This window comes from Toxorhynchites rutilus, chromosome 2, assembly GCF_029784135.1.
Source record: "Toxorhynchites rutilus septentrionalis strain SRP chromosome 2, ASM2978413v1, whole genome shotgun sequence".
Classification (NCBI taxonomy): domain Eukaryota; kingdom Metazoa; phylum Arthropoda; class Insecta; order Diptera; family Culicidae; genus Toxorhynchites; species Toxorhynchites rutilus.
This window is the reverse complement of record NC_073745.1, coordinates 298634077-298660286: the sequence shown is the minus strand read 5'-3', so window position 1 is coordinate 298660286 and position 26210 is coordinate 298634077. Positions and strand designations below refer to the sequence as shown.

The following is a 26210-nucleotide window of genomic DNA, read 5'->3' as shown; positions in this document are numbered from 1 at the left end:
AAAAAATAAACGAATTTAATTTGTAATTGTACACAAACTAAATTTAATATGGATTCTAGTAATATAATATACAACAAATATTGAATGCTGAAATCCAACATAGAAGATGCTTAGGATATGCTGAACTTAAACAACAGATGAACCAGCAGTAGCCAAATAAAATGCCTTCAGAAATATAGGCTGACACAACGTTTTTTGATAAAACTACCGAGATATTTTTTTTTGCATCCAAGTATATAAAAATAAATCCATTAATAGGCGCAACGAGAAACAATTCTTCGCCATGACAAAGGTAACAAAAGGACCATTATCAATCACCAGCATTTATGGCGGGTAGTTTTCTGAATTGTTTTGATTCAGCACGCGGAAATAAATTTATGTGTTTTAACATTCATGTTTAAATAACAATATAATATAGTAATTCCATTTACAAGTATATAATAATTTTTATTATTTTGTTTGGCGATGTAAGAAAAAATTTAATGGAACGATTGAATATCTTCAAAACAAAAACCTTTTTCCTCTCTGGCATCTCTGCTAAAGCTAAATAACGAAGAGGGACACACGAAAACAAACTGACGTCATATCATAAAGCGCGGGAGACGAAAAATTCTTCCGCGTCTCAAAATTCACACTCTCTGCTGCTTTTGTGCTCCACAGCTATGCAGCTCCTCAGCTCAACAGCTCAGTAGCTCATTAGCTCAACAGCTCAGCAGCTCATCAGCTCAACAGCTCAGCAGCTCATCAGCTCAACAGCTCAACAGTTCATCAGCTCTCCGGCTCCGTAATGAGCTGATGAGCTGCGTTGTTTTGATTGCGAGCCGATCGAATCCGCTCACTACGATGAAGCGATTCGAATGAACAGCTCATGAGCGGATGGCACATCTCTAGGGGGAATGTTTGTTCCCACCGAAATGTGTTCCCTGACACAGACTTCAATGCCAAGGTGCCTGAGGAAATCTACATTGCAAATAGATGCAAGTTAGGAGTATTTTTTTTTGTTGTTCAAAGTCTTTACTTACAAAGCAAATATGTTGAATTCAATTGAATTCGAAAATTGTTTCATTCAATCAATAATTTAGTCAATACAAACAAATGATTACTAAGCCAACGTCAACCTTGCGTTTATATCATAGATACGAGGTCTGTTTAAAAAGTATATCGACTTTTGAATTACGTTACGTATATTCGATTTTAGATTTTTTTTGTGGCGTTATGTTGGTACTCATGTCTCTTACTTAAGCTGACAAGAGAGGCGAATGAACTGAAAAGTTTAAAACCTCTATAATTCATCACGTTCGTTCGTTATGCTGACAAGTTCAGCCATTTCGAATGATCAGTTATTTTTTGAAAGTCGTTTCGTGCACGTTTTTTGGCTCGTCTTCTATTTTTGCTTATTCAAATTCAGCAGCTGCAATTGGGATGATTGAGCTTTGGTTTCACGTCATAACCATGAACCCACGGTTCGTCACCTGTTATGACCGTCTGGAGCAAATTTGGGTCGTCGCGACCGGAGTCCAACAGCTCATTAGCAATGTTCATGCGCTGCTGTTTTTGATCGAATTCGAATGGTACGAGCCAATCGATATGTCTAGGTTCTCAGCAACTTCTCTAACGGTGATTCGACGGTTGGCCAATACCATTTTCTTCACTTCATCAATTTTTTCGTCTGTTGTTGAAGTGCTCGGGCGTCACGCGCATCGTCGTTCACATCTTCTCGGTCTTCTGAGAACATTTCGTACCACCGATAAACATTGCTTCGGTCCAAGGTAGCTTCTCCGTATGCCTCAGTCAACATTCGGAATGCATCCGCGCAATTAATTTTGTTTTTCACACAAAATTTGATACAGGTTCTTTGATCCTTTTTTTTATGAAAAGGTAAAAATCGAAGACGAGCCAAAACATGTGCAAGCAAAGCAGCTGTCAACAATTAACTGAACATTCAAAATGGCCGAACTTGTCGGCTTAAATGAGAAACATGAGTACCAACATAATGCCACTAAATAATCGAAATTCGAATATACGTAACCTACGAAAATTCAAAATTCGCGATACTTTTTGAACATATCTCGTATAACCCACCCATTTTTGTTCAAAGAATCCAATTTATATTCAAGCGCCAAAACTAAAGGGTGTGTCACATCAAATTGCATCACGGAATAAACGCTGTAGAAATTCGCCCAGTAGACCGATCCTTTTGAAAATTTTAGACAGTAAAATAAAAACTATTAAACAACTTTTGGCATTTTCTTTTTATTCATACTTCGAGCCCAAGCCCAATATGCTCACACCTTCCTCTTTACCCCGTCCATAAGGTTCTGTACAACGTCAGGTTGTAGTTTCTTTGAACAGAAATCCATTTTCTCTTGAAGTCCGCCTCCGATTTGACAACTTTTGGGTTCTTCCGGAGGGCCTGCTTCATAATCGCCTAATATTTCTCTATTGGGCGAAGCTCCGGCGCGTTGGGCGGGTTCATTTCCTTTGCACGAAGGTGACCCCGTTGGCTTCGTACCACTCCAACACGTCCTTTGAATAGTGGCACGTAGCGAGATCCGGCCAGAAGATGGTCGGGCCCTCGTGCTGCTTCAATAGTGGTAGTAAGCGCTTCTGTAGGCACTCCTTAAGGTAAACCTGCCCGTTTACCGTGCCGGTCATCACGAAGGGGGCGCTCCGCTTTGCGCAAGAGCAGATCGTTTACCACACCATGTACTTTTTGGCAAACTTGGATAGTTTCTGCTTGCGAATCTCCTCCGGAACGCTGAATTTGTCCTCTGCGGAGAAGAACAACAGGCCCGGCAGCTGACGAAAGTCCGCTTTGACGTAGGTTTCGTCGTCCATTACCGGGCAATGCGGCTTCGTCAGCATTTCGGTGTACAGCTTCCGGGCTCGCGTCTTCCCCACCATGTTTTGCCTTTCGTCGCGGTTAGTAGCCTTCTGAACCTTGTATGTACGCAGGCCCTCCCGCTACTTGGTCCGCTGGACGAATGAACTTGACAAATTCAGCTTATTGGCGACATCCCGGACCGAACTTCTCGGATCACGTCTAAACTGCTTAACTACGCGCTTGTGTTCTTTTTCACTGACGGAGCATCCATTTTTGCCGTTCTTCACCTTCCGGTCGATGGTTAGGTTCTCGAAGTATCGTTTTAGTACTCTGCTGACCGTGTGGATTGAACGATTCCCAGCATCTTACCGATGTCCCGATGTGACAACTCCGGATTCTCGAAATGAGTGCACAGGATTAATTTACGACGCTCTTTTTCGTTCGACGACATTTTTCCAAATTTACGAAAAATTGACAGTGAAGCATGGCCAACGTGATCTATACACTCTTATCTGATTATAAGCGAAAGCTGAAGATATAATTCCTAAAAATTAAATTTCTACAGTGTTTTTTCCGTGATGCAATTTGATGTGACCCACCCTTTACACTAGAGGAAACCAATTTTGGAACACAACACTGCGGGCGACCAAAGCGGACATCCACAGAGAGATGATTGATCCCTTGTGAGTGACAACACAAAACGGCTTCCACTAGCCTACAACGGATAACACCTGATCAGCTTTCCCTGCCACTCAACCCCCAGTCCTCGGTTTGCCGGATGCCACTCCGGTACCAATCGATTATCGATTCCATATCAGATGCCACTACAATCTGCCCGATCTCAATAATTTCGACTTGAACATCTATTCAACGTCAATCAATCCGCTCGGGATTCTCTCGAAAGTGGCTTAGTCATCGTCCCCACTCACGCTCGTGGAAATATGCGCGTCGCGGATAATCGGGACCCTTCATACAGATTCCATTTCTTCGATGACTAGTTTCCCCCGCCTCGGCAGCAGCAATCGAAGTTTAGAAGAAAAGCAACAAACAACTCAAAATGCCAAACTCTTAAAATTGATTACTTCTACGACGCCAGTCGGGAGTTTGTCGGAAAGGAATCAAAATTAGCCGCCCGGGGGCTAATTCTTTAGCCGAAAACTACGGGAAGAAAGAACAAAAAAAAACGACTCCTCTAAATATTTTTCATTATCTGGTTGCTGTCTTTCCTCATCACGATGTATGCTCAGAAATGCCACTTCATAAATAACTCCTCCCATGCGCGGCGGTCTGCCACTTGAGGTGCGTGTGTTCTTGAACGGAACTCAGCTCTTGAAAGGGGGTCAGAAACGCAAATTTGTTGACATGATTTTTAGCGATTTGAGACATTGGGAAGCGACGAACTGGTTTTTGAATTTTACGAAACACGATCAGTGGATTGTTATTACATTCTAAACGCTGTAATTGGGCGGCGCTGTTTGGACCTGAAAACAAACAAGTTTGGAACGGTTTGAGTGTAATAAAGTTTGCGTTGCGTGAGTTTGCTTATATAAAGTGGGTTGTATGAACACAGAAAAAAAAGTTCAATTTTTATTTCCATGTAGCGCGAGTACCGTTGAACGGGACAATGTAAAAAATTATCTTCGCACTCTTGACCGATGATTCATTTGACCATAAAAATCTTAATGTCAGCAAGACGGCGCGTAGTCATTCATCTTTAGGCAATGACACCATAAACTTAGACTTTCGACAACAACACAAAACAACCCTCTCCTCTCACACTAAACACATCATTCGGCCTCGACTTTCGGAAAAAGGGTTCCATTGCGTGGTTAATTTGGGGAGCACCAAAACCCCGCAAACACAGGCTGTGAAACAGAGAGAGATCATTAAAGAAGTACGCCGTGAGAAATTCTCCGACCGCTTCGGATTGCGATTGTGCCCTTTTCTCGGAGAAAGACACGCATTCAAACCCAAACACGCAGTTCTTCGGATGCCGCGGCGCATTGATTGGTGCCAATCGTACGCAACTAATTGGAATACAAAACATTCAATCGCATTGCAGCACTGCTAATTTAACAAGACAACACAACAGAGGATTTTTTTTTCCAGAAAGTAGCAATAAAAAGGTAATTTGGGATCTCGCGCGAAATCCCGGATGAGGATCGGAGACCAGCAGTACACGAATGATGAAACAAATGCAAGAAATCGGCTGTTAATTTTATGGCCCCTGAGGGGGGGATAGAGTGAGTGCGAGATGTGTCGACGGAATCGTCTCAGCAACACGTATTCATATACATACTGCACAACATTGGCGTCAACCGCCAAACGTCTCGCCGTGTGATCTGTTGCATTTCGTTTTGTTAATCAACAGAGGAGGGAGGTTTATAACGCTAACGAAACTACCCAACCTAACGGTGCCTTGTGGACACCGTCGCACCGGATCGGGTCTAGAAATGAAAGTTTTTCGGTCCCCCGCTCGCTCGGGGGCCCAGCTGAAAAGAATTGGAGCTTTAAAAAAATATTTTCGTGATCGTAAACCCCTTAAATCGAAACCAGGCGCCTTTCGCTAGCTGGGGCCTCCCGCGGAAATGGATCACCAAGCTGGATGTGCGTTGCGTTGTTAGCGGCGTCGAAGGCAAACGATGATGAATTGCTGATATTTGGACGGTCCATAAGGGACTGCTGTATATCCTTGACTATGTTATATTGTTCCGACAATCCGCAGAGTAGGAGTGAAGTATTTCCGCTGGTAGCCAACCTATCCAAGAGACGTGAATTGTGGTATATCTTCTGGAATGGAATCTCACCTTGAATATTGCGCCTAAACGAAAAACTTGATGTTGCTTTGGGCGCTCTAAAATTGGCCATGGGCTATAAAATATCCAATTAAACTTGTTGATATCCGGGACCGGATTCCGAAAAAATGGGATCATTTAAATCCATATCATTTGCACCATGCTTAGCACTAAACCTACCACGAGGGGTCCAATGACCCATTTTAAACTTTTTGTCAAAACTTTCTTGCAAATTACATTGTCACAACATCATTTGTCTACACTACTTTTCTTAAACCATACATAGAATGTATTTTTCGGTTTTTACTCCTCTCTTGTTATTTTTTTTACTGAGAAATATATGTAATCTATACTAACTACCGCAACGGATCATTTGACCCCTGCAATCAATCAAACGGTATCAGAAAGATTTGCATGTGTGGTCGTGATACAAAACCATTGCATTACCCATTTTGGCTATTGCTTTGCATATTTTGTTGTGGCCATTTCGTCTCTAGAGAAAAACAGTGGTCAAATTGGGAAGTAGATTCAATATATCAATATATGTTTATTACCCAAAATTTAGCATAAAATAACAATAAAAGTAAAAAGGGTATCCCAAGGTAACACTTCATTTGACATATGTTCATGACAACAGGATTTTTTTTATTAAATCGTTTATTTTTACAGGCTCAGTTACATAAGTTTAAAGGAGCCAAACTCTGAACTATATTTGAACTAGAATATATTAACATGTTTCCTTAATTCTATGGTTAATAAAATAGGAAACCGATTACTCGCGGTCGAGTCGAGTTTAGAAGGGTGACACATTTTTGTTAGGAAAAGAATGGGATGTAAGGAGATTGTAACAATGTTCACACTCATACTCACATTCTCATTCATACTCACATTTCACACTCAATTCTTAAAAATTATCCTTACATCTAATATGTATTACAATTCACCTTATTCTAATGGAAGTGAACCGATAACTCGCAAAGGACGAAAAGGAGGGGAAAAGATGTAAGAACAATCACACTCGAAGATCGATAGTTCTAAGGAAAACATATATTTGGGACATGTAATCAAGATCTAACCGAGCCAACACATCTCTCACCGGTACATTGGGCTGCCTTCCTCTGGCCCGAAGAGAGTTTTCTAAATTCGATCTGGCAACAATATATCCCTCGCACGACCAAACAACGTGCTCGATGTCGTGGTAACTTTGGCCACAAACACAGATATTGCTGTCGGCAAGATTAATACGAAAGAGTAGCGCATCTAACGAACAGTTATTGGACATGAGCCGAGAGAAGGTGCGAATAAAGTCCCGACTCAAATCTAGACTTTTGAACCATGGTTTAAGGCTAACCTTAGGGATAATCGAGTGGAACCACCGGCCCAATTCATCTTCGTTCCATTTGCGTTGCCAGTTAGCGATTGTATTTTTACGAACTAAAGAATAAAATTCATTGAAGGCGATTTGACGCTGATAAATGTCGACCTCAATCGCACCTACCTTTGCTAATGAGTCAGCCCTCTCATTACCCGGAATGGAGCAATGTGAAGGGACCCAGACAAAGGTAATGACATAACAGCGTCTGCATAAAGCACTCAAAATTTCTCGTATTCTCTCAAGGAAGTACGGCGAGTGCTTTTCCGGCCTCACTGAACGGATAGCTTCGACCGAGCTAAGACTATCCGTTACAATGTAATAGTGTTCAACAGGTCGCGAGGCGGCGCTGTCCAGCGCCCAATGTATTGCTGCCAATTCAGCAATATACACTGAGCAGGGATTCTGAAGACTGTGAGAGGTGCTAAAAAATTCGTTGAGCACTCCATATCCTGTGGACTCATTCATAGAGGACCCATCAGTAAAGTACATATTATCAGAATTGACACGCCCATAGTTTGCTTCGAAGATCGTTGGAATGAACTCCGATCGGTGATAATCTGGAATTCCATGGATATCCTGCTTCATGGACAGATCAAAATGCACAGAGGAATTGATGTAGTCAGGGAAACAAACACGGTTGGGAATATACGAAGAAGGATCAACCTGCATGGAGATGAATTCATGATATGAACTCATGAATCCAGAGTGAAAATTTAGCTCGATCAGGACAACAGGATGGAAATCAAGACTTTTTTGTGACCTTTCTTTGTATATATCACTGCTTGTAGTCTCCGTGACATGAAGCTGATCAAGTTGGCAGAGATGAAGAAGTTTGTCCCATTCGTCTTCCAAATATTGTTTCATTTCATTCATCATCTTCTGCTTCTTTGTTTTAAAGTTTATTCGCCTCTATATTTCATTCATGTTGGAAACGTGCTTTTAGACGTAGAACTGCGTCTTTCAGGAAGGGTGCCAAATCAGAAAACTGGTCACGTTTTTATGAAATAAAGTTAACGTTAATAACTATTTTCACTGTAAATGAATTCTCATGATTTGCATACCAATCGAATAGGAAATTCTCTAAGATTTGTTTGATGTGCTACACATTTCAATTCGCTAATCTCTAAATGGTTTAAATTCATGAAAACTGGAAGATCTTCCCTTTTCCCATACATTTGTTCTGCCGATTTGTGTGCTATCCCTACCCGTATTTCGAATGTTTATAACTCGAACATTTCTCAACAGATCGGAAAGATGTTTGCATCAATTGATAGGAAATATTTCTACGCGGCTATCACAATTAATAAAATATTATTTTTCATGGGATGAACAATTGAATAACTGTAAAATGTCAAGCGTTATTTAAACGCCATAACTACCAAGTTTTGATTGGTCCGATTTACGGTTTCCCTTACACAGACTTCAAAATCGATGTACCTGTGGAAATCCGCTCTGCAAATATACATGCAAGTCGGGGGTATTTTTGTTTCTACCGAGCTGTGTTTCCCTAACACGGGCTTCAAAATCAATGTGCCTGGGGGAATCCGCTTTGTCAAAACATGCAAGTCGGGGGTATTTTATGGTGTTGAGTACTTTTGTACTCGCTTGTCGTAGTGCAGATCGGAATATGTTTCCCTACAACGTACTTTTAAACTGAGAAGCCTGGCTAAATCGTCATTTCAGATACTAGAGGTGGTGAATGAACTTTCGTGGTTCGAGAACTACGTAAACATGAGATGTGCAATAATTTCAGAGGGAAATGTAAAATACAATGATCGTTTGACAATTCTTTCGTTCAGATATTGTGGTAATCCTAGGCATCATACCAAACGTAAAAGGACGTTCATCAAATTTATTTGTAACGAAGAATATAATCTATTACAAAAATTTCGATGCATTCTAAACTAATATAGGTGGTGAACAAGGGGATTTCATAATATAATTGCGTAGTTCTTCGTCGAAAATATGCGGTCGTGTCCTAGATACCACCCCCTGACAAATTTTCCTAATAGACGATTTTTTGATCCCATTTGTTTGTTTATTTAGGCTCATTAACATTTTAGCTGTAACAGAGCCGGGTTTTAATCGTGTACATGTACATGTTTACGGTTCTCTAAATTTCAATTACACAGTAATAAAAGCCATTTAGGCGTTAAGTTTTTCAAATTTTTACCTTGATGCTTGTCGATTTAGCGGACAAAATATCTGAAACAAATAAAAAATCGATTTCATACTGTTTTTTTCAAAGATTCAGAACCCAACACATTTTTTTCCAACTAATTCGATACCAGCTCTATTAGTCTTATCAACCAGCTTTCATTTGATTCCTACAACGTTTCTGTAGGACCTTTCAATACAGAGATATTTTTGTTTGAATGAAAAATTTCCCCTTCGTCTTTGATGTTCAATTGCTCAATAAATAATGATCACAACGCAAATCGAAGGATCGAAGGCTGTGTGTAATACCAAATAACTAACCTTCGATTCAATGCTATTGTACCACGATCTGAAGAAATTTCATTTCATTTGGACATTTTGCTATTTTTGGAAATGTTAGGTCAATAAAAACATTGCGCTTTTTTCCGCGTACCCATGAGCAGTGTTGCCACCAGAGATGCCATGGGTACGCGGTATATTATTAACCTGTCCATATCCTCCCCACTACATGTCCATTATACCTGCATCGATTAAAATGTTCTACCTTTCGGCTTGTTTTAATTTCAGTAAAAACATGGAAAAACAATTTTTTATAAAACTTGTGGCCAATTATTTCGAGAACCAGTATATTGAACCGTAAGAAACTGCTTTTGGTTTTGGAAAACATAAGTTTCCAAAGATATAATTGAAGTTCTTCTTAACATGTCCATCTTACCCCCATTTCCCCTACCGATTCCCATGACAAAGTTTTCTTAGTTGGAAATGAGAACTACCATAATAGTTTACCGGTCCGCACTTGTATATATCTTACATTAAGTTAAATTCTCTTGATGCAAAGCTGTACTTAACTTTTTTATTTCCACACTCAAATCTTTTTTTTGTTTTTGTACTGTTTTTCGAAACAGTGCTGGAAAATTTGATGAAACCAGATTGGCTAACGAATTTGTGAAATTGTAACGAGATTACGTTTGAGGAACAACATTGCTTTATTGAGCATAATGTGTATGTAGATGTAGCCCCAGAGTGATTAATGTAGGAATACGTTCCGGAGTGTAAAATTACTCAAGAGAAAATTTTTGAATCCACAGTCAATATAAAAAGATTTCATATATCTTTTGCTCGTCCGATTCAAAGTAGACTCCACTTTAATGATACGATGAAAAGATGGAAGGAGTATTAGCTGCTGTGAATTATGTAGAGCTAAACAAAGCAAATACAGGTTCCTTTATATTTTCGCAGCAAATAACATCCAAATGCATCTTCATCTGAGAATCGTTTCATAAACGTAACAAAGATGACGGTTTGGAGAAAATCGTGACTTGTGATGAAAATACGTCATTTATGACAATGATGAGCGGCAAAAAACGAACCCCAAAAATCGACATTAACTTTCCGGACAGCCCAATATGAACTGTTTTAATTCGTCCTGATTTTTTAAAAAAATTATAGTTGGCAACCCTGGTTGCCACACGTACAGATTTATCTGGAAAGGTACCGATTTTTTCGTTATTTTTGGTACAGATTCTGTACGGTACAGGGTACAGATTTTCGTCAAAAAGTACAGTTTGGTAAAAAAATTTCCGAGTGTGAAATTTCTAACATTTGAATAAAGCAACATTAAGATACATGACGACTTTTACGCCGCAACTGCTTTTTTGGAGTATGTTTTGCCCCAGATCAACAAATGGAATCGTTTGTTCCAGGCTGTAAAACCTAAATTCATGATGCAACATGAAGAGCTGAAAGATTTCCATTTGATCATTCTCACTAATATCTGTGAGGAATCTTACGTTGTTTCAATGTCCAATGTTATTAAATTTAAAGATCATTTGAAAAGTGGCAAGAATTTTTAGGTTGGAATGGTAGCAGAAGAAACTATCAATGCAATAGACAGCAAAAGGCAGATCATTTTTAGTGATATTTGTCGCAGATTTTTCGTGGAGCTGATCATACAAATGAGAAAAAGATTCGATTTTTATGATCCGACGCTCAAGGCTGCGACAGTGTAAAATCCCAGAAACTTTTCCAATTTGACAAGCATTAACGCTGCGATAGAGGCGTTTCCGTACCCTGAAGATAAGATTACTCCGTAACAGTTTCAGAAAACGAGCATGTGCAGGATTGGGGGGAAATATTGATGCCTAAAAAGAATTGGAGCTTTGCTCGCATTTTCGGCGCTTCGATGGCTTGTTTGTAACATTTTCACTATGGCTCACTCTCGGCAACTGTCGAGCGATTTTTTCTGAGTATAATCAGAACAAACATAAGTTTCGAATACGGTTCAGCAACGATACGATGAACGCTATTTTGAGATAAAAATTTTTTGATTAAGCATCGTGGCGACAGCTCGAAAATTTTAATAAATGATACGCAATCTAGATTCATAAAAACTATGTATAAACATCACACTTACAAACGACTTGCAAATGTAAATGTAGTATTTTTAGTAAATAAGAGCTAGGGTAATTAGTAATGAATCTCTGCTAAGGCAAATATTCAATCTTTTTCCAAGCAGTTAACATTGTGCCTAAAAGTGCGATTCCACTGGCAATACTAAATAATATTGAAAAAAACATTTCAGGGCGATCATACCATTCTACTTAACAGTTATTTATAAAATTTCACAACATTATAAATAATATCCGAAGTTATAAACAAGCGACTTATATAAAATAACAGCTTAGTTCTACGTCAACAATGCGATCGTATCTTGGACACAACCTCCTATAATTTTTTTTCTATCTTTTAATATAATCGATTTAGCGCTTTTTTTCCTAAGTTGCATTAGGGTGACCATGGAAAAAGCGGGTTTTGTTGCTCTAACTTTTATATTTCAAATGCTACATCAAAAGTGTCTTCATACGACTTTTAGAGCTTATCAAGACCAACATTTTGCGATGCAGAGCTTGTTAATATCTTAATCCTACTCAAATTTATTGATGGTTTTTTATCCAAAAATTCATGATTTCAATTTTAATTTACTCAAACACGAAAAATAACATAGTTTTCCAAATCAAACATCATGTAGAGTGAAATATGTTCTTTCAAATGCCGCCAATAAACTTTGTTTATGTTTGCCCCAGAAAGAATGACAAACAATTTAAGAGAGCGTATTTTTTGAGAAGAAATATCAATAACTTTGAGTGAAGTCGAGATATTGACATGTACTGCAGCGCAAAACGTTTGTATTAGTAAGCTCTAAAAGTCTTTCGAAGACAGTTTGTATGTAGAATTTGAAATATAAAAGCTAGACTATATAAAAACCGTTTTTTTCCTGGTAACCTTAACGCAAGTTAGGAAAAGGCGCTATGTTGGTTATTTCAAGAGATGGAGAAAAAAAATTTGTTCTACAAAGATGTCTCAAATAACTGGGACTACAACATTGTCGAAGTATGTTTACCTCTATCTATACAGATAAGAAAGTTATATTTTTTATTTCATCGACCATTTTGGTCACCCTATTTTTGATAGCATGAAAATAAGCGATCTATCATATGTAACAACTTTGTCGAAGACAGTTTTTGTCTGGAGAATAACCGTCGAGCTCTAAATGATAATTTCCACTTAAATGCATCCCCTGGACCATTGTGCAGTGAGGAATAAACATCCATCATCCAAAACGGCATTGCGATTTCACCGTTGATGTTCATTCCTCTGCGAATTCGGTGTTCTTGATTATGAAATATAATGTTGTGAAGAGAAATGATTGACATAGTATTGTTTTCCTTTGGGGTTTGATATGAGACGGTCAAAGCCATTCTCAGTATTAGGGCAAACTCATTATAGGGGTGAAGGTATTGCTAACTACAATTACTCATATTTCGTTGAAAAATAAATTTTCTCCAAAGTATTCAATTAAATCATCTTTCATTTATGGAGTGTACCATATTTTGGTCGAATTATATGTTATTTTGACACAATCAATATTTTTCTGCAATTCCTTGAAGATGAGCTCTTTTGAAAAGGGTAAACCGTCCGATTAATTATGTAATGTACAAGACAGCTTAACAAGGAAGTGCTAACGTAATCATGTAATCATGATTTTTCGTTCATCTCGAGACACCGTATTATAAACTATTTGTAGAACACTTTGTAGGAGACTAGGTTTGGTCTACCATCTAGCTACTGCTTGAGCGTGTCGATCTCTAGAAAGCTCTTTTAAAATTGAATAAGAGTACACCTAATTTCATGTTTAATATTCGAACGAGAGGAGTAAATAATTGAACAAGTAGCAGCACATCCAGATGTGTATGTGACTCGAGCAAAACGCATTTAACTACGAGTTATCTCGTAGTTGGCAGTCAATGGGATAATCATACTCCGTTGCACTCATTATCCTGGCGCACGGTGGAATTTATAAAAGCAACTAAAGTTCAAGAGCTTCTACACAGGATGGACGGTTAATGGCTAGTCAGCAGAGTTCACTGTCGCTGCAAGTAAAACACTTCGAGCTACGATTAACACTCACAATTATCGTTGTTTTGTCACTTCTGTCACTACTGAAGTTGAGGATACCGTTTAGTTGTTCCTACTTTCCTATTGGTGATGGATCAATATTGGCCCAAGTTTAGCTCGAATCAGTACTGTCACTTGGAGAGTAGTCGGTACTCAGATCAGGGTGAATACTTCGTTAGGAAGGGTTACCCATTTAGGGGATCGGGAAATAGGTGAACCACCTTTCAGAACACCAACGAGGCTTTTTCATGCTTGAAATAAATTTGAAATATGAACGAATAAAAACATTAAAACGACGAAGATGTTTTGAAAATTTTAATCAATTACTGTTCATATTTTCTCCGTGGGCGTGGTTTTCCTAAATTTTTCTTCTGTACACAAAGAAAAGCGATGAAACACATTTTTTATTGCGTCTTTATTCGCTCGCATCCATAGTTCGATGAGAAACGAGTGCATGAACTGATAGGTCCCGGAAGCCTTTTTCTTGTAGACTTTGTCTGTTAATTGCAATTTATAGAGTCCCATTGTCGATATCACCTGTCCCTTTTAATTTATTAACGTTCCTTAAGGCATCCAAAGGGGTAGCCAAAATGTTCATCGCAATTCCAGGGCGAAAACGCGACGCAAATAGTAAATGCAAATCAATTTCTTTTTCACAAAAATCATATGTAATCAAGACTAGTCAATCAAGAGAAGTTTGGGTTTGTTCGATAGCCCCAAGTCTCTAGTTGCTAATAGTACCATAGGGCGTTCAAATTATTCAATTTTATATGTTTTTTAACGATTATCTTCAAAGAGAAATTATGATCATGCTCAGTTCACCTCTGATTGTGGTGTGTGCGGTTTCAGCAATAACCATTTTTGAATGAAGAGATTCGAATTTTCGAGTAGATGTTGCATTTCTCATTGCTTAAGTTTACTGTCATTACATTGATCCATTCATAATTTAGGCTTTCTTAAAAATATTGTCTTTTCTTGAGCATTTTAGAGGTGAACAGCTCTCAACACAGGATACTGCAACCATAAACCATAAATACCATAAACAAACTGCAACATGCCAAGCGGCTGCCATAGTAAACATGTGGACAAACCAACATAAGTGCATCGGACAAATCATGCTCAGATTGAGGCCATCGAAATGCATTAATTACATCATTTAGATATAAATCTGATACAAATGGTATGCAAACATGATGTTTAAAATTTTTGTAAGTGTTATAAACCAGAAAAAAAGTCTGAATACGTACCAAATAATCATCTGGTGATTGATTAAAAGTTAGCTAAATGGGGGGCGCATTGAATAGAAGGTGGACTTTATATATCTTTGAAACATGAGAATCCGTGAAAATATCCTAAAAAACTACTGTAAATCATGAAAAAGACAATTTTATTTCTATGATTTGAAGCATTTGAATGCCTGATTTGACACAAGCGCCCTCAACCAGAGCATTCAAAAAAGTGGATAAACCAAGATCATATTTTTGACTGAACAAACCAACATTATTTACCTTATACGAATAGCAATTCGTGAGGTTATAATTACATTTGACGTAAAAATTTTCCGCCAGTTGCAGTTTGCAGCAGTCTGTAGTGAATCGTATATACGAGTACATCTGACAATAGTCGTATAAGGATCATATATCAATCTATTATATATCCAAATTTATTCTCAAGCCTATGCCATGTTTGTATACACTGCGTTTCACAACTATAAAACCAGTAATTTTTTCTGAGTTTTCAGAGATATGTAAGAAGTCAGTTTAATTGAAGTATATAATGTAGGATATAATAACTATCTTCATTTAAAAGACTGGCCATTTGAACTTGATTGTTCTGCTAAGGCGCGAAACATTCAAAAAACTAAAATTCCAGTGTATCATAACTATAGAACCAAATGGAAAAACTCTCACTTCTATACAAAATTAACGTAAATTTTACATGAGTTATTATAAGTTTCTCGGAATACATTCAAGGCGTGTTATTTGGCTTGACGCTAGTTAATGCATACGTTGAGACGGCAAAAGTTCCACAGGAACGTTAACGCCATTCAAGAATTCGTAGGTCATCTTTAGTTCTAAATCAGTTCAAATAATCCATTCGGGGTGCTTTTGATCAAGCTGCGCCATGTTGTAGTGTATATCTCGTTCTACGCATAGGATACTGCCCTTTTAAGCTCTTCAAATCATTCATACTGCTTGTAAGCTGCTTCTACTATTCGTACGATCACTCCTCATATGTTCTTGATAGGGTTTTGATCTGCTAAACAAGCTGACCAGTCTATAATTATATCAAAAAATTTAATCAATTCTATATTCGCCGTTGTTGTTTAAACTACTTCCCACCTCTCGACCAATTTGATGATGCCGTTCCGACCAAAAATCACCTAGTCTGGTGTCAAAGAAGTTGTTGAGCCAGTTTTGAAGGACCTGTTTGTCAACGAAGGTAACGCGCTCCATATGGTTTGACTAGGAACGGCAGAAATGGTAATCGATCGGTGCAAGATCCGGAGAATACGGCGGATGATAAAGGATCTCCCATTCGAGCTCTTGGAGTGCGACATTGAAGACTTGTGCAGCATGAGGTCTGGCCTTGTCATGAAGGAGTATGGTCATGGTCAAAGATCAGGTCTTTTAAGTCGAATGAGTGATTGAGAATCGTTTTATGATCGCAGTTAATTTTGTCCGCCAATTGACGACTGGTTTGGCGACCATTCCCCTTCAAAAGTGATTTAAGACGTTTTTCATCGAATTCAAAAGGCCTTCCACTGTGGGGCGTGTCATCGACGTCAAAGTCGCCATTTTTTTAACATTGCAAACCACTAGACCTTCTCCAGAAACGTCGTAAATGTCCCGAGTTGCTTCGGCAGCTTTTTGACCTCGATGAAAAGCAAAGAAGAGCAGGTGTCGAAAATGCTTATTTGGTATTATTTGGTATTCTATTTCCAAGCCCCAAAACTAATAAAAAAAAAAAATAACTCAAAAATACAGTAAACGTAGTTTTGTAGAGCAGAAAGAGTGCTATCGAATTAACGGGTGTTAAATAAAAAATGAGAATTTTTTCAAAACCTTTGCGTAACTCAAATAAAGAGCGTAAAATTTTCTTTCTCCAAGAAAATTGCTCTTTGGGCTTCCTAGAAACAGTAGGCGTGTTTGGTTTTGCTAGTTTGAATTTTGTCAAAGCAAAGATGGCGTCGAAACAGCACGTGCTCCGCGAACGCATTGTACGGTTCTACGAAACGCATTTCCAGCATGGAAAAAAGTTCACGGTGGCACATTTTAAGGAAGAAAATGTACCTGTCAATACGGTATATCGTATCCTGGGTTCCCTGAACGTAGAGCGGAAGGTCGGAAGTGGTCGTCCGGTGACGATAATGACGAAAATGACGAAACAGAGGAAGACATCGTTAAAGAAGCTGTTTGACAACAAGGACGCAACCAGCCTGCGTGACGCCGGTCGGAAATATGGCTGCTCCCACGTATTGATCCATCGGACCCTCAAGATGGAAGGAATCGTCTGCAGGAAGAAGACGAGGTCGCCGGAGTACACGGAGGAGCAGATTGAGACGGTTAAATCACAGTGTCGGTGGATGACCAAAAAATACCGCGGGACGTCTTTCGTTCTGGACGACGAAAGCTATTTTCCGCTGTCCAAAACGCATATTCCAGGAAATGATAATTACTGCTCCAGCGACAAATCATCCACACCGCCTGAAGTGAAATACAAGTTAAAGCACAAGTTTGGAAAAAAAGGTTATGATGTACATCGCCATTTCCGACCGGGGCATTTCAAAGCCTTGGTTTAAGCCGAGCGGTCTGGCAATCAACCAACAAATCTATCGAGAAGAGTGCCTCGATAAAATCCTGCTGCCGTTCCTGAACGAGCATCACGCGGATGGGAAGTACGTCTTCTGGCCGGACAAGGCGTCTTCCCATTACGCCAAGAAGACGTGGGCGTATCTTGAGGAGAAAAAGATACCGTTCGTGGCGAAAGGTCGTAACCCAACAAACTTGTCCCAGTGCCGCCCAATAGAGGATTTATTTGGCTCACTCAGTGCCCTAGTGTATAAAAACAATTGGAGGGCCAAGGACACGAAGCAACTGACTACAAGAATCCGGAATTGTATCCAGAAAATGGACGTAAGTGCCGTACACCGTTCTTGTGAGAGCATCGCGACAAAGTTGCGTCGAACAGCAGACCACGGCCCTTACTCAAACATTCACTGACATTTTTTTGAAGAAAATACATTATGTTATTAATAAAAAATACTGAAATCGATGAAAAAAAAAAATTTTTTTACATGTGATTGAAAAAATTCTCATTTTTTATTTAACACCCGTTGATATCTACCCTTTGGCAAACAGCAAACAAGTCGTTGCAAAATAAAAGAAACAACGATATGAATGCTATGAACTTATTCCCCAACCCAATAGAATTTAAATAGTTACGCATAAGCCCATGTTTGATATTCGAACGAAAGATTTAAATAATTCAGTAAAAAAATACCACATCCAGATGTGTATGTAACTTGAGCAGAAAGTATTTAACTACGAGTTATCTTGTAGTTTGCAGTCAATGGGATAATCATCACTCGTTGCACTCATTATCTCGGCGCTCGGTGGAATCTATAACAGCAACAAAAGTTCAAGACCTCCTGGACAGGTTGAACTGAGAAGAGCTAATTGACAGTGTTCACAGTCGCTGTGAATAAAACTCTTTGGGTTAACGACAACACTGACAATTATCGTTCGCACTACTGCAGTCGAGAACATCGTTTAGTTGTTCCCAAGATGTGTAGAATAAAGGTGTGACCGTGTCGTCAATAAGTGCGCGAGGGGAAACGGTATGAACATACAGAGGACTGTGGAAAGGGATTTGACTGCAAAACGCAAATACTCTGGCTCTGACTAGAAGCGCAGCGCAGGAAATTGAATCGAAATTAAGCGAACATTCACATCGCAACGATGCGAAGTCATTTATGACGAAATTCCATGTCGATCGGTAAATCATTAGCATCATAATATAAAATCGAGTTTTGTTTGATTCAAATTTACTTTACAGTTTGTTTCGCACTTTCCATCTAAGCTCTGAATGGTTGTTTTCTCCTGGTAAACGATCTTTGAACCGTTTCCATTTTTTTTATCTGCATGATACAGTGCAACAGGGACATTTTTCCGACAACCCATCGCGCTTGTGCTTGTCCCTGTGAACAAAGTCGTTAATATTGTCAATCCAATGTGTTTGGTCGATTACTTACACATTTTATTCGGAGTAGATTCCTATTCCTTCGAAAGTAAAATCCCGCGTTCATGCTGATTTTCCTTATCGGCACTGCTCCCCCGTGGCTGCTCAGTTTTCGCCTCATTGTCTGGTTCCGATCCTATTTCCGATGGAGCAGCGGAAGGTGCCTTTGCAATACCTTCCTTCGCGTGCTTCGCATAATAGCTAACGGTAGTGAGAGTGTGCAATTGCTGGAATGTGTTCATTGAATGCGCCACTTGTATCAGCGCTTGAGCTGAAACATAAGATAAGAGTATATTACAAACTTAGTTTTAACCGTAAAATACTTACCTTTCAACTTTTTAATGTTCTTATTGCCACAGTACCAGTCATTTTAACATCACAACTTTGCCCGTATCCATCAACACTCTCTCCCTGCAGAAATTCAGAATAACCAAAACAATTCTACACACAGAGAGCAAAAAAAATATTGCAAAATATTGCAGATTGTTTACAAACACTGCAGAAAAAATCCAAGATGGCTGATAGGCCTTTTTCATAAGTCGCGCTACCGTATTGTATTTATCGTGGTTGTTCCTATGTCCCTGTTGGTAATGGGTAAATATTGCCTCAAGCTTCGCTCCGATTAGAACTGTCACTTGAGGAACAGCCAATGGTAAATTGTTTGGGAAGGGTTAGGTGGAAACGGTTGGAAACGGCTAGAAAATGAAATAAGCTTCAACGAAACCTTATATGGTATACAGAAACATAGTTGTGTGATGTAGTATTTGAAATGAAAACTTAAAGTGAGAGCAGAAATTTTCATCGAATTTCTAGGTTGAAAAAACTTAAAATTACTGTTGAGTCAAAAAAATCTTTCCTATCGTGGAAATGACCCAAATGCAAAATTTCATTCAAATTGGAGCTACTCGAATGTGATCAATCCGTCGTTTGGCGGGACAATACTTTTTACTAATTCACTAGCACTCCCACTGCACTTAGGAAATGATTTTCCATAATCACTTGTCTTGTCAAACAGATAAATCGATGGTGTCAAGTGAGTCTGTGAATCATCTCTTTAACGCTACCATCAGTGTGAAAGGGGGTTCTCATCGGTGGTTCGATCGAAAGTGGTCATCAAAAGAGGGTCAGCATGAATACACCATTCGCTTGGAGCTGGTGTTCATTATCGCTGCTCCATTCGCGCGATCGATGTAACCGAGCTACCCACTCGAACGCTTCGACCAGGGATGCCGCAGATCATCTACATGCTCATGCGCGCGACGTCAGCGCTCTTTACATAAATATATGTGCACTTTTATCTGTGCAATCGAGAGGACAGACGCCGCCACTTAGCATGTGTCATTGGATTTCTCCATTTCGGCTGAGCCCCTATATCTATCCCGTGCGAGGATCGTTCGAAATATACGCGAAAAAAAGTGTATCCAAGACGAGAAACGTGAAACAGGTTTTATTTTCGCTCCCCCCCTCGGTTTCGGTCTCAGTTAGCTTATCTCTCATTAGAGTTTTGTTTCGACCACTGAAGAAGTTGATTAAAAATTCCTTTTGTTTAGTTTTGTTTTTATCTTACATAATTAAAGGCGGAGGTAGTTGCGTTTGCGTGTTGTGTTTGCATTCGATCGGCATCGAGTGACGATGAGCTGCGCGTGAGGATTAACTCCTGCATTCCTACGAATGTCGTTAGAAACGTTTGCAACGAACAAATTAAGACAGAGTGAAGCTCGTAGTTTAATTGTATATCGCATGGCTTCATTAAAAATAACCATCGGTCTGTTTGTTGTCGCTTTAGCGGATCTTGGAGTCTGAGTGCGAGATACATCATTTGTGCGATAACGAGTAGGTGGGCGGCGTGTGCGTTTTAAATTGCTCACCGGATGGTGGCAGCCCAGTGTTAAGCGGGCGTGAAAACAAGACTGCTTCGGCCGGAGGAAATTAATCCCAGAGGTGCGTCGGTGCGGGAAGAGCCGAGTGAGTGTGTAAAGTGTGTGTGAAATGAGTACAAATGAGACGGCGGTGGCAAAATCTGCTTCCAGCAATCTGCAGGTGGGCAAGCAGTGGTGGAAGGTTTGCTTCCTATACGGGAATCAGGAAAAATACTATCGACAGATTTATGCGAAGGCTGCCTCGGAAAGGATAGCTCACGCTACCCAGAGTAGCAATGGGCCGGCTGGAAAATCCGCCATCATTTTCCCAACCAAACAACATCGCCCGATTCTGATGAATGGACAGAAAAAGGTATCCGACCTCAACAATCCGGCCCCCGTCAGCAAGAAACGTGTGACCGTTTTGGACGATTCGTTTCTCCTGGGGGTCAGCGAAGACGAGCAACGGTCAGACAGCGGGATCAACATCGACGCCTCGAATCAACCGGACGAGCCGCCGAGCCGTGGGATGCGTCGCAATTTCCACCTGAGCAGTGAAGAACTGAGTCTGTTGAACTCCGACAAACCGCTCGGCGGGGAACTTTCGGCTCAATCCGCTTCACCATTGGATGGGAGCTCACAAATTGCACCCAATTCATCATCATCAGCCTCACCGTCGGTGGCATTTCCCAATGGCCCATTGCTGGCGGCCAGCGATGGGAGCAGCAGTGTCGGCAGTCCAGTACCTCCCACTGTCAGTCCCTGCCCGGATGTGTTGGTCACCAGCAGCAACAATGCGTGAGTAAATATTTGCAATTATCTTATTCCCCCGGAATACGTCTCAATAAACGAAACAAACTGAGAGCCCGAAATGGACAAACTTTAATTTCACCCAACAACCCAAAAAAGGGTGGTAAGCTGTAAACGCGGTCATTCTCCTCCGACCCCGTTAATTTCGCCTCGTTCCGCAGTCAAACATGGAAATGAGGTTGACTTTCTTAGCCACAATATGCACGATACCCTGCTACAATATAATACACTACTAGCAAGAAGCCTGGGAATCGAGTGCATGCAAACAAATCATTCCGGGGGCACCAAAGTGTACCACCCCTCCCTGCCGGTCTTGTGAAAGAGCACATAGCCAAAGTGGTTATTAACCTTCTTCTGTCGAGGATTCTCGTCGTAGTCATCGTTTTGAAAAATGAGCTGCGCTAAGCGGCACTAATCGGATGATTAGCGGCAGGTACTAATGATGCGCTGTGCCGATGGTTCAAAAGCGATTAGCTAGCTTGGCGAATCGAGCGAAACCTTTTAGTAGGGCGGAGGGTTGTTTAGTTGCCGTCTAATTGATAAACTACTCACGTGGCAGAAAATGATCAGCTCGGACTCGATAAGTCACCGTCTTTTGCGGGTACTAATTGCAAGCTATTGGATGCTCTCCGGCATCGATAAATTGCTAGTTCTAGTGTGGGCTAGCGATCGACCGAATGCAGTTGCGAGCCCATCGAAGGTTGGAGGTAAAGTAGAGCACGCGAGAGTCGTGAGTAGTGTACAACGATCTTTACGCCTATTAACTATGGATAAATTTTAAGAACCTTGCCTACGAAGGCGAATCTCTCATTGATAAAATTTCAGCCCCATTTCATTAAATCTATCTATATACAGTGGAACCTAGATTATCCGCGAGCGGATGATCCGCCGTGCGAATAGAGGATCAATCAATGAACAGTTCTGCGATTGCATTCATGAACTTGCGCTTAGTAAGAAAACGTGAATGTTTGATGATATTGATAACAAAAAACAAATTTTGGGCGGGACGAAGTTTGTCGGGTCAGCTAGTCATGAATAATTACTTTTAGTTTACCCAGTTACGTTGAGGTTCATTTCCAAGATTTCAATTCACTCACTCAACCAACCGTAAAGATAAGATAAAGTGAAAAAGAAAACAATTTTTTTAAGGAAACATGGGGGTTATAGGGGTCAATGGTATCACTACATTCTGGAAAAGGTGTCTCTTGCCCAAAATAGTTTGAGGCTCCCTGATGTAGCGCTTTGGAAAATCGAATGCCTGAGTGGCAATGAAGGTATAAAGAAAAAAAATCATCGAACTTAAAGAACCGAAGATGTAAATTTTGTTTAATGGTCAAAAAAATGACCTCTGCAAAAATTTCAACTCAATCGGACATGATTTAGGGGTGTCTCAAAGCACTCAAAGTTTTGATTTTTTCACTGTGGTCACGCGTATTCTAGAGCTTGCCATTCAGAGTACATTCAAGGCGTGTTATCCGGCATAGAAATATCAACTAAGTACTATTAATTAAAAAAAATGACGCAAGAGATACCTACCTATTCAACAAGCACAATGAATTATTTAAATTCTTCATATCACACATGGTCCGGTTAAAATACGACAATCATGCAACAGTCATCAATCCTGGTAAAACCCCAGCTGGAGACCACGTCGCCCTATGGTAGGCAACTGCATGGCGTCGGATGAAATTATGATTCGAAGAAGAAACGATAATCTGGAGTTCATCGTCGACACACACCGTTCAAAAGACGCTCTCCATCTTTATCTTCAATGGCATTAACGTTTTAAACGTTCTCCTCTCAACGTTATCCAGTTTGCGCCATTTTTATCAGTACTTAGTCACTATTATTCCAATCAATACACCTTGAATGTATTCTGAGTGACAAGTTCTAGAACAGGTGGTTCCATATCAGAAGAAATTCTTTAACGAAAAAACCTCCGGTCGTTCTGAAGAGACAAAGGATATTATACAAACATCAAGCAATCAATTCGAGTTAATATGTATGAACATGTGGTTCGAGGAGACGAAACAGACAAGAGAGTGCGCTCGATGGATTTTTGTGTGTATCGCATGATGATTCGACGCGGTAAGGACAACGTCGTTGTCGTAATCTATGTCAACAACTCATAATCGACATTAACACACAGGTAGCGAGCAAACGATTGCGATTCCTATGACACAATTAACAGAAGCGGTGTGAGGAAGAACACATTCACTTGCGAGACGCTATCATGAGCAAAGCCGACACAGCCTTTGCCATTGCTAGGTCAAAACGCATGCATTGTCACGGCATTACAGCATGTATGTTTAAACAAAAAATATCAAGTCATTGATGAGCTTCATTGCAATATTACACGTATCCGGTCCTACACGTTGCTGAATGTATTCGGTTGGATGGCAAAAGCGAGGATTACTTCACATGCTCATTAGTTTGGTTAGTCGACCAAATACACCATTAGGAAATCGATATATACCCAGGTTTCTTACGCGGTTTTTTACGAGGTGGTGGCCTGTTTTTTTTACGCGGATTTTACAACCAATGCGGTTTTTTTCACGCGGATTTTCCAATTAACGCGATTTTTTTACGAGGTACGTATCCCCCGCGTAAAAAAAAACCTTGATGTATATAATATCTGTCCTCAAAAGTTCCAAATCCGTCTAATGATCAACTGCTCCACCGGTTTTTTGAAATCTGATAGAGCTAAAATTACTCACAAATCTAGTCGAATCGTGCAAATTTGATAAACTTGCCGCGCAACTCGACAAAGACAACATTGAGCTTAGTGTTCGTGTAGTAAAATAAGAATCTGGACTATGTTCTCTATGTATCCGAATAACATCAAGTAATAATTATTATTCAAATTTTAACTATTAAAATTGCTTTCGGTTCTGCTCATCTGATAGAGAATCATTTGTTTCGCATATACGGATGAATTATTTTGACGTTTGTTTTGTGTCAGGGCAAGATTGCCACATTTTCATTGGACGATTGAATGGAATTCAATAGTGAATTTCGATTGAATCGTGAAATCCGCTCGAATTTCGAACCACCCGGATTCCAGAATACGAGTATCCAAGCGTCCCAACGAGATACGGCATGAAATGCTTGATTACACTGATATCTCAGATTTGCTCCGCACCGAGTTGTTTATCGAATGGAAATGAGCACCGTCATTTTCGGCAGCATAAACATTAAACACAATTTCGGTCAAATCGTTTCATTTGTGGAGCGCAAATTTGGTCAATCAAAATGTGGCATTTAGCACACCAAAAAACTATGCTTCCTAGAAAAGGCGGCTATCTCTGTTTTCTCCGTGTACTTTGTAAGGTTCCTTGCAGGTCGGATTCTTTTGATACTACGCCAGACTCCACTCCAACATCTGCAAGTTGTCCTGGGTTGCAATTTCCTGTAAGGCAACTGTCAATATCGCTTATGTGGAAGTTTTTGTGGACATTTTTTCACAAAAGGATGTTTTGATGATTTTTGTGGCGGCGACAATTTTTGGCAAACGTCGAATGGGAGTACCGATTCGGAGCAGTCCTTGTAGTCCTGTTCACTGAGATTAAACTGAATGTGGATGCGTGCTATCTATCCATCAACGAGGCCTTTATCACAAAACTTCAGTAAATAAAAAAGCGCCTTCTTTCGTCGCCACTCTTAAATCTCGCAGTTCTGAACTCACTTTAGTTTTCATAGATGTAATATTACAGTACTAAGGATTCGTTGTTCGTTACCCCGTGTACTCTCAAACTGCTCATATAGAAGCATATAGAAGCAACATATTATAGATGTTTGAAAATGCGTGCCCTTTCTTCTGGGAAACGACGCACAGTGCATTGAATATATGGGGATGCGGGACAAAAATCAAAACAACCCTTATAGTCATTTTTTCGAATAGGTATAATGGAAAAAATGTTAGTTATGATAAAATCTACTATTTGCATTAAAGACTTATGTATTATACCTAACCGCAAAAGTGTCTTAAGCGCCAAATTAATAGTGTATAGTATATTAATAGTGACATAAAATTAAATTGTTCTCTGGAATACTTCTCCTGTTTAGATAAAAGGCTAATAACACACAATCTTTTATATCTCATCCGACGACACAGTAACCTAAACGCCACCGTGGTGATTTTTAATTTTTTTATACATTTTTTCGTGTAAGTTGCTAATGCTTCATTTTTAACAATTAAATGCATTTTACTCTAGGGCAATGTTTGATTTATATATTCTTACTCTTTGCATAAAAGATTAATGCTTTACACGATTTTGTTTGCATAAAAGACTAACGTTTTGTACATAATCGCAAAAGTATCTTAAACGCCAAATTAATAATGTTATGAAGAAATAAAATGCTTTCCGGAATATTTCTCCTGTTTGGATAATACACAAATAATATAATCTTTTATTTTTCATCCGATGGCAAAGTTACGTAAACGCCACTGTGGTGATTTTTCAATTTTTAAATGTTTTCTATTCTAGGGTCACATTTAATTTTTACATTCCATACACTATGCCCTGAATTGCCGTCAAAACCCCATTTACAGACGAGATTGACTGAAGTTGAAGTCATTAGCGAAATTTCTTTGACGATGCTAGCGGAGGTGCAATTCATAAGATCTTGTAAATCTACTTCAGCAGACGTCTCGGTCGCAGAGATCAATTTAGGAGTTATTTTTGCTTTTTCTT

General features: G+C 39.6%; 1 protein-coding gene across 10 annotated transcripts in view; it reads left to right on the top strand.

Annotated features, from left to right (window-relative positions):
* Positions 1-26210, top strand: part of LOC129765348 (protein prickle-like) — a 174977-nt gene that overhangs the window by 100247 nt on the left and 48520 nt on the right. For 4 of the 10 annotated variants that reach the window (XM_055765545.1, XM_055765543.1, XM_055765544.1 and 1 more), the window contains exon 2: positions 20634-21504. The exons of the other annotated variants lie outside the window; for them this stretch is intronic. In XM_055765545.1, the coding sequence (XP_055621520.1) occupies positions 20837-21504 (668 nt within the window). In that variant the 5' untranslated portion in view covers positions 20634-20836. The remainder of the gene's footprint in view (positions 1-20633; positions 21505-26210) is intronic. 10 annotated transcript variants of the gene reach the window in all.